The sequence below is a fragment of the Cynoglossus semilaevis genome, chromosome 7, assembly GCF_000523025.1.
Source record: "Cynoglossus semilaevis isolate Cse_v1.0 chromosome 7, Cse_v1.0, whole genome shotgun sequence".
Lineage (NCBI taxonomy): Eukaryota > Metazoa > Chordata > Actinopteri > Pleuronectiformes > Cynoglossidae > Cynoglossus > Cynoglossus semilaevis.
In genome coordinates, this window is record NC_024313.1 from 9,107,372 (window position 1) to 9,117,573 (window position 10,202).

A 10,202-nucleotide genomic window follows, 5' to 3' on the forward strand; every position below is an offset into this window, starting at 1 on the left:
CTTTTTGCATCCATTGTTTATATCTGCATCACATTTAAACAATATAAACGTGAAAACACGAGTCGCCAGGCACTGATTGGTCCGTTCTGGCTCATGTCCCACCTTGGAGATGTTACTACAGCCCCTCCCCTCTCGCATCTCTGCGGCTCAGCGTACGCACTGTGCGCGAACACGCGCAACGTGGTTGACGGTAACTTCACCTTGGCTTCACCAAACCTGACGTTTATCTGCAGCGGGTCGAGTGAGGGCAGAGGAGTTCTAAAGAGCAGACTTAGATGACGGGAATATTAGTAATGTATTCTGCAGACCATGACAACAGGAGGCAGTAGACGGCCGCATTTGTTTCCTGTGTGTGTGCTTCAGTGCTGCTCTTGTAAACACGCCTGCTGCGGTCTCATCTATTCACTGGACACGAGCAGCCGCGATGGTTAAATGTCCTGTTTAATGGTCGAGGTATGTGCACACACACACATGCACACGATTTTTTAAATGTACCATTTATGACGTAACAATCAACATGCTCTGCACATCAGGGCATTGAACCCGTTCCTTTATATGATTTGGCTGCTTTACAGTCTGTGATATTTGTGCTGTATTGTTGTGCATGTGCACAGTCGTATGCAGTAGTAGTGTTTTACTGACTGGTATGTGAGGTATTAGAGTATTTTGGAAGTCTGTTTTATGCAGTGGCGCTTTTGTGTTTTTGTGCCTTTTCATTTGTCATAAAATATCTCACATTTCTTCTTCAGGTTCTTCTCGCCACCTACTAAATTGTAAAAAAAATAGTTGATCCCAAAGAAGCAGATGTACAAGTTTGACTGAGTAGATGTGAGGTACAGGTTCTTCTCGCCACCTACTAAATTGAATATGTGGCAGTGAATGAAATTCTGTGTGCATGAAAGTTTTATTCATTAGGTGCTTCACATTAGTACTGTTTGTTGTTTTGGATTGCATTTAGAAACGAGGTGAATCACACTCACTTTTCTCTTTTTTTCTTTTTTACTTTTCACCTGCACATACTTTTGTTTCTGTTTTTTTTATCAACCTTATTCGGCTCACTCTCAGATCTTTGCTTCTTCTGCAAAATAATTATTTTAATCAGTTAATGAAAACGAATTTGCATTATTTTCAGTAGATTTAAAATGTGAACATGGAGATATTTAAGGCTCACGTGTGTGGTTTTAATAGACTCACCAGTAGAGCCTGCTATAACTATGGTTCCCTGCGTGTATCTGTATTTTTCATAATTTCACTAGAGAGAAAAAAAGTATTTTTCCAAATCATTGTGTTTGTGTTGACATTTTCTTTAACCAAATATTGGTACATGTGTCTGACACAAACGTATTTGATAGAAAATGTCTAACCAGAAGTGCAGACCTTGAGGATCTATCATGTGGATGTGTGTGATTACTGCGCTGTTTATTCCAGTTTATTTCCTGACCCACTTTCAATGGGTACATAAACAGACACTGCTCTACCAGAACAGCAGATGTCACTGTTTTTTTCTGTTTTTATACTCTCAATATAAAAGAAAACATTCAATTTTTTATTTTAATACAATTAATGTCATCATTGTTCAGCAAGATATACATAAGTGTAAGTGTATTTTAATGAGTCATTTTATTTGTCTCCAGATGTAGTGAATTGTCAATGTTTCTATTTTTGCAATATTTATCGCTGCTCTTATCTTTCTCCTTCTCAACGCAGAGGTGTGGAGCTGTCACATTTGAAAAGTCGGAGACCCAGAATGCCACACAAGTTCGCATGCTAGGTAAGATCACTAACTGACCTTGATACCTCATTGCAAAAGGTTGTTACCTAAACACCGGGGATGGTGACTGTTTCCAAATATTTGAAAACTACCCTTCAGAGTGACATTTACCTTTGACCCAGTCTTATTTTTCATTTTTCCTCAATCTCCAGTTAAAACACAGTTACTGTAGGCACAGTGAGTGTGGCTGCTCCCCAGGAGTCTAAACTGTTCCTTTTCTGCTGTATTTGACCTCCTCTGTAGACTGTGTGTGTTTTTAATGAGTCTTCCCTCGGTCCTTGATGATGCAGCCCTTGAGATGAAGTCAAATCTAAACCAGACCTTGTTCAAATGTTACTGTATAGAACCTCAAACACACTGTATTTCTAATCAGACTTTCCACCAGGCTGTGAACTGCTGCTATACTGACAACTTTGTCATTCGGTTTTGGTTCTTCATTTTATATAACATGAACATTGTGGAGTCACAGTTTTATATTTCTGCCTTTCCATCAGTCAGCAAAAAAAGGTAAAGTTATAGTTTTAAAATTATAAAATAATTTGTAGTCAAAAACAAACAACAGATGCACTGGTTGTAATTTATTAGATTTGATTTTTGCTGATCTCATTTCCAAAATTTTATTCTTACAAATATTTTGAAAATATTTTCCTCAAACTTCACTCAGTTACAGGTTCTCAAAAAAATGAACTCAATTCTTACACTGAATGGCATTTTTAATGTTTGAAGAAATTCGATTTTGAGTCTTTTAATGAATTAAACTCTGTTTTACTGTATGGCTGTGTTTCTGTGTGTGTCTCACATTTGGAGCCAGTCCACACTTTCTCTCCAACCTCTACTTGTTTTCTTAGTTTGCTGCTATTATTTTGCCTGCAGCTCAGTTTCTTCAAGTAAAGTTTCATAAGATTTAGTTTGGCAGCAACGCGATAACCATCTTGGATAATTCTCCAAGGCGCCGACAACAAGCTGACTATTTTGCCACTGTCAGACTTAATAAATGTGTTCCTAATGAGTCTTTTATAGACTGTTAGGAATCATGAGCAAGAGTCAAAATGTCAACCTATCTATAAAACCCTCTGATAAAGGAAAAATACAGCTAATATTGTTAATTTTCATCTTGTTCCAGACTTCTGTGGAAAACAACAGTCTCATCAGATTAGACTTTAATATCATGAAGTGTTTAAATAGTAACACTCATGCCTTTATAAACAAACACATAATGGTCCATTTATTATAACCAGTGCACCTCATGACAGACCAGATCTTAGTCACCATGTATGTGTCTTCACATCATAGCCTGAAAAAAGAAAAAATCCTCCACATTGTACTGTTTCTGATTCGAATCATTCTATATTTTTAATATTTTAGGACATTTTCACATATGCGATGTAGAACAAATGAGACACTGGTGTTTCATCTAGTGTATGTTAAAAATAATTTTCTCTGCTGGTCTTTTGTCTGCAAAGCCAGTTGACGTTCCCCTCAGTTACATAACCAACAGCACTGTAAGGGTGTTATGTAGGGTGTGACAATAAGTTAATAATAAGACAATAAGTTATCTGTGTACTGTGTCATAATCTCATTGTCTGTTTCTAAAGCAGATTATTGTTTCATTGAAATCACCAGATTCTGGATGATAATTGATTGAAGAGATAATAATGTTCCTCATGATGTCATTGAATCCCACTAGAAAATAGAATATTCTACACTCTAAATGACTGCTGATCACCGTGACAAAATAACAGCTGTGAACTGTGGTGCATTTTCACCCTCGTTTTTACAGCGTGTTTCCCACAGTTTCCCACACTCTGTGTCTTTTTATCGTAACGCTCTTTGTCTTCTGATTTCCTGAAATCGTCTTCTTGGGTCTGATATTCCACAGTCAAGGCTGCCTGTCTGTCTGTGCCTGTCTGTTTGTCGGCATGTGACTGTTTCTCAAGGGAACATTCTAGTGTAATAGTAGCATCCTTTGGGATTACACATCGATCCACCAACTCTGACTGACTTGTCAGAAACTAATTAATGTTTTCAGTAGTCACGGAAAAAAAGGCTGTGTTTAGTTCAGGGCATTCAGGCTGTGGCTGTGATAGTTGAACTGGAAATGGTTGCACTTACAGCAAAACAGGAAGTGGATTCTTCAGCCATGTCTAACGCAGCAAACAGATGACAGAATCTGGCTTTTTAGGGCATTCTGTTTTGACTCTCAACTCCAGTCAAGTCAAATATAACTTCATTTTAGTTTTTTTTTTTTTTCTGCCAAGCAGAATCTAGCTGAGAATCAAAAACATTCAACTTCCCATGTATCAAGTTCACATTTTAAAAAATGATACATAATAATTGGATTTTTTGTTAGTTCATATATCTAAACTCAGTTAATGTTGGTCTCACTCCCTCTCCTGCAGATGGTGCTGTAAACACCGTATTGGTCTGTAATTGTCAAGTCAAGAGTGATGCCAGACCATCAGAGGGCCTAAAACTAATCTCTAAAAAACACTGCAGGTGAACACATAACCAAACACCTCTAACTGTCAAACCAAAGCTCATCATGTTGCTTTATATCATTCTGTGGTAGTTAATAACTGCATGAATGCACATGGGAATACCTAGAATAAAACATTGTTACACCGGAGACCTAAACGTTTCAACAAAAATTCCTGTCTGATAAAATGTGTCAATTTTTATCTGCGGGTCATTCGGTTCATTGTTTGTGACCTTGTGAATGGATGATAAGTGAGGTTGTCCTAACCCAAGTCAAACAGTCTCAGTGTGTTCTTTTAAGCTGCATGTTTTTTTTTTTTTTTTTTTTTTTTATGTACTGAAGAGCTGGCCAATGTCCAACAGAGAGGGGGAAAAAATGGGTGCCTTGAGAAATATCTCCCAGATTTCGCCTAAACAAACACGCGGGGCTGGTGCTTTGTAGGCCCATGATAGTCGATACCTAAAATGATGTGGGCAAATCATCTTGAATTCAACTAGTTTCCTCTTTTTACCTTATGTTTCTGCCTCTGCCTTTAACCGTTCTTTTGGATTTGTAGCTGTGTTTAAGCCCAACTTACTGTTGAAGTGGAGAATTTGGAACAAACATATCCCCCAATTGTTTCTGCTGCAGTGGAGAAGTAATGACTCACAGTAGTACACTGTGTACCTTATTTTACCTCCGAGCACAACAAGTCCAGCGGTTTGTTCATTATTGGGCCGGCGTTACAGAGCTGTGCCTCTCACGGAGGTGCAGACAGAGACAGTAAGACTGACTTAAGTTAATGAACATCTCATTTATGTTTATTACCGCAATTATAAATATTACTGTTGTTGTTGCAGCCAAATTACCTTCTCTAATTTAAATATAATTGAGATCCAACATTAATGTTAAATATGGTCATTAAAAGTTTGTTAAAAGGAGAACTCTGGACGCTCTGCTGTTAAAGGTCTAGATGTGCCGTCGTTATTGTTCAGCAAGAGTACAAGTGTTTATGTTTGTACATGCAGTACAGCAGTTAAGAAAAAAACATAACAAAAGCAAGGTCATGGATGATGCCTTTGCCCTCTGCAAATGCTCAGAATATGGTTGCAAATACAGTGCAACATGAACTCTTACTCAGATATGTATAAAAAAAATCTGTGTAGAATTATGCATTGGCTTTGTTGGAATACATGTTAAGTCCCTGCTTATCAATTTGAGATTTGACAGTGTTTCGTGGCGTTAGCCCAGCTCCATTATAAGGTTGAATTGTTGTTTTAAAATGCATTACACGGGGGATAAGCCACATTGAATACAAGCTGCAACCGCTGTACCTCAAACAGTTACAATTTTATTTGAATCGTAGATTATCTGTAGATTAATCATGATTAATCGCTGTTAATCAAAATTCCATTATTGTTGGAACAGAAATAATAATAACAGCAGTGTGTGTTGTGGAGCATGTCTTTCACTCCTGTTTTTATTTGGGAATATTGACAGTGCATAAAAGTGAATGTGGTGTCCTCTTTGGACAGGTGAACACACGGCTGTTTTTACCTCAAACAGCCCGACTACCATTGACCTGACGGTCATAAAGTAGACGAGCCTGTGAACCTGAAGCCCTTCTGCACGTCCACACTAATGCTTTTACATTAGTGGTGGCATAAGAGGGTGAGAGATAGAAAGAGAGAGAGAGAGAGGAGTGCAGAGTGAGGATATAGAGAGAGGAGGGGCTTCTACACTACACAACAGAGCTGGAGAGAGGGAGAGAGGGAGAGACAGTGGATGGGAGAGAGAATGCGGCAGAAACAGGGAACAGACTGTCAACAACTCTGGGAGAGAGGATTACAAACTGCTCTCCTTCTCTTTGTTCTGGCATCTCTGCGATCTGTTGTTCTGCGCCACATCTTTGATCACTCTGTGTTTCGTTGCTCTGTGCCGTCTTTGTTCTCGTGTTTTTTCCAGCTGTATGTTGCACTACTTCATTCTGCCTCACCTTTCCCTAACAATGACTGTCTAACTGTCCGTCAACCCCGTCCCTCCTTTGGATTACTTTACTATTTTTTTCCTTCTTTCTTACCTGTCTGGTATACATCCCCCCCGTCCATCTGTGCATGTTGTGAGGATGCCCGTGTTGGAGGGACTCTGGGGCCCAGACCTCAGAGTGCAGGACTCTGGTCTGGGCGTCGGGGTTTGTCCTGATGAGGCCACTCACTCACCAGTGTGGGGTCCTCTCAGGACTCCTCCTGTCACCTGCGGGGGTCTGTCGCTGGCGCTGGAACTTCCAGCTCTGTTACGGCAGCTGAGGGCTGCATGGAGAGCGCGTAGGGGAGGCTCCCGGGGGACAGAGAGAAGTGACGAGAGCACATGGGTGGAAGACGAGAAGGAAGGGGAGGGAGAGGGAGAGGATGAGGTGAAGAAAGAGGAAGAGGAGGTGAAGCAGGCCACGGGAAGCAGGAGCGCACATCTGGAAGGTAAAAGAGATGCAACTGAAGAGAATTATTCATGAATACTTCAAATATTTTCTGATTAGTTGATGACTCATGTATTCCCAAAATGCATTCTGTTACTGCAAAACTTTTATTTCAGTGTCCTGAAGCTAACAGTAAAGCTAACAGTGAAGATTGGTCAGGGAACCAGAAATAATCCTGGTAAAGGTGAAGTTGAAATTTTAGAATTGGTTTTAACATTACAAAAGTAACAATTGAATGATTAGTTGATAAAAAAAATGAGTATTTTTGTCCTGTTATTCGGTAGCAGATATAGATATGACATGTACAGGTTATATTTTTGGTGATAATTTAGCAGTCTTGAATTTGGACTCTTCTGTTTTGAACTTGAAAACACTGATTGACAAATGAAGTCTTTCTTTTTGACTGTGGTCTGGTGGTTCTCTGTCCTTCCTGTGATGGTGAGTGTGAACGAGCGATCTTGACCTTGTTCTTTGTGCATCCGTCTCTGCCTCACAGCTGGGACTGTAAGCCTGTGTGAACGCTGTCATGATTGTCAAGTGACAGTGAGTGAGAGTGGAGTGACAGATTATCTCTGACGATCACACCTCTGGCTGCACGTTCCCATGCGTGCAGAGTTTGTCAACCACGCGGCTGCAGCCTGACGCGGCTCTGACACAGTCAGGCAGCCTGACGGGCCACATGGTGGAGAGATGAGAGATTTTTGGCATTAATACCAGAGTGTGGTGGGTTTGTTGTTTTTTTTACCCATCTGCTGAGCTACAGCTGCACTAATGTCCGTCTGTTAGAGGCTGATGATGATGGTTAGTATTGGATTTAAATTCAATCTGTTATTTAACCTCAGAATAAAAAGAAATCTAAAACAGTGACATTCGCTGCAAACTGTGAAAAAAAAACTGTTGTGGACTATCGGCATTAAAGGCAAGAGTTTCATGTAATGATTGACGTAAGGATGAAATGTCTGACGCAAGCACTGACTAATGTCTCCTGTTGATCTCGCCATCAGTTTATCAATGTGAATCTAAGCTTCTTCAATGTCACAGACCAAAGATGACGGAATGATTCATGCTGTGGGGATTTATCCCTGCCTTAGTACTGAGTCATTAGTGAAAAGAGCTCATTGCCTTTGACCTTCCTAATCACGGTTCCCAAAGTAAGGGGCAGGTCTCTCCACCAGTGGGCAGCATGGCAAATTATTTTGCATTCAATACTTTTGTGCCACACATATGTGTATATATAAAATTTTAATTCTATTGCATGAAATTGGTTTCATACACTACTGCATGCAGATGAAAATGACATTTTTTGTTGCATTGTTAACTGTATGCTCCACCTTCTCCATCTGTCTGAATGAATAAAACATAGTTTTGACAGTATAGTACATATGACACTGAGACGTCCCACTGCTGTTTCTCTTCACAAGGCACTTGCAGAGCACATTTTGTACTGTGAACACCCACAGATCCAGTGTGTGTGTGTGTGTTTGTTTGACACACTCACCCCACTCTCCCCCCTTATTCACAATCCGAAGGTGAGTCCACATGTGTCAGCATACATGTGCTGCAGCTCTGCCAGGTCTTCACACACGCTTTCCCACTGATTCACATTTTCATCCCCTGTGACCCAGTTCTGCTCAACGTGGAGACAATGACCTATTTAAACACATCAAAGCCCAAGGACTGTGGGGAGGCGGGGGTGTGAGGAGGGATGCATCACATAGGTTGTTAGTGCTAAACAGAAGGAGATGAGTTTAAAGAGGACGGAGGTTAATGGGAATAGAAGGATTTACATGAAGCGTCCAGTGGGGGGAGGAATGGAGGTGAAAACGCACAGAAAACAGGAATACGGAGCTTTAGTGAGTGTGATCGCTGAAATGTTTCTACAAGTGATTCCTTGTCTCCGTCTCTGCTAGCTTATAGGTTATAAAAGAAACAAACAAACAGCCGTTGCCCCATTTCTCCCTCTTCCTCCTTAAATTATTCCAGCAGGAGTCTGCCTGCCTGCAGCAGACTGACTCACTGTCCTCAAGTGGTGTATGTTTGTTTACCAGACGATAAAATGCATAAATACTGAATAATGGCTCCATTCTATCTCATGTTAGTACACACACACAATAACAAAAAAACACCCAACACTGACCTTAAACACACTCTTGCAAGTTAAGATGTGTCGAGGCCAGTGATTGGCCGCTCAGACTCCGGCTCCATTTACACGTTCAGCCGCTCCTGTTACAGAGTTGGTGGGAATCGGCCACATCTGGGGCAGAAAGCGCTCCACTTCCTCACATCTGATCTGTGAATTATTCAGTATTATTCCCATCGTCTGCACTTCATTCAGGCGTAAATTTCATGTGTGTGCATGTGCACAGAAACCCGGAATGTACATCAATTACACCTCATCCCTGGCCTGAGGGTTAGGGTTAGACACAGAGACACTTCTCCTTTGGGACAAATGACTGCAATAAGTCACAAAAATTTGAATTTGTATTATTTGTGTCAGTTATATATATTATTTACAGAAATGTTTTGTACACTTTCAAAGACTTAAAATTTTAAACCGTAAGTTGGAAATGCACTTAGATGTTTATTTATATCGCAAGAGGACAAAGAAGATTGTTTTTTTTCTGACTAGTGTAGTTTGTAGGAATACAGCCAGGGTTTATATCCCATATAATTTTATGGGTCAAAATTAATGTTATGGGATTGAAGCAGACTGTCTGGGAATCTGATTAGTGTTGCAAACTAAACAAAAGTTTAATCCCTTCGATTCATATGGTCGTTTTCTTTTATTATATATATATATATATCTTCCTTTAAGTCATTAGTGCATAGAAATATCTAACCTTAAAATTTAGATCTCATCTGAAATGCAAATTGACCTTTAACCTTTGGTTATTTACCCCTGTCCTGACTTGTTAGACATCAGTTTCTAAATGTCTCTACATTTCCAAAATATAATTAAATTATTTTACAGAACTTTACTATTTTGTACATAGGAACCATAGGTAAACTTACAGTGCATTCAAATGTCCATAATTTAAACAGCGTTAACAACAGATACGACTCCCCGCCGTTTAAGATGAACATCATTAAGACAACGGCTGCAGTCAGTGCCAATAAAAGCCAGAATAATTTTAGCTGGAACAAAATGTACTGGGTGAAAGTACACCGATGCCATTAATAATATATTGTTCAAACATGCACATGACAGCGGCAGCTTGTCATGAAATCACTTCTCCTCGGGCGGACTGGTGGTAAAAGCACGATGTCCCAGAGATACTGCGAAATCAAAGATCCCTCTTGTTTCATAGAAGCTGCTTTAAAGATAAGAGTTTCAGTCCGATGATACTGGGCATCAGGGAACAGCCTGCCATTGTTACTGCTTCTGAGGCATAGTACAGTAAGTCATGTCAGATTAATGGTGAAGATGCTCACTCCCCCCCCCCCCCCCCCCCCAACACCCACCCCGCTGGCTACATTTATACAAAAACCATCAGAATTCCTGG

The 10,202-nt window shown here is 40.1% G+C and overlaps 1 protein-coding gene across 3 annotated transcripts in view; it reads left to right on the forward strand.

Annotated features, from left to right (window-relative positions):
• The first annotated feature begins 58 nt into the window (after positions 1-58).
• LOC103381081 (cAMP-specific 3',5'-cyclic phosphodiesterase 7B) overlaps positions 59-10,202 on the forward strand; it is a 16,455-nt gene continuing 6,311 nt past the window's right edge. For 2 of the 3 annotated variants that reach the window (XM_025056891.1, XM_008313273.3), the window contains exon 1: positions 5,961-6,700. In XM_025056891.1, coding sequence (XP_024912659.1) covers positions 6,352-6,700 — 349 coding nt within the window. In that variant the 5' untranslated portion in view covers positions 5,961-6,351. Of the gene's footprint in view, positions 454-1,707; positions 1,772-5,960; positions 6,701-10,202 lie in introns of those variants that run through there. The other variant, XM_025056892.1, reaches the window with a different exon arrangement.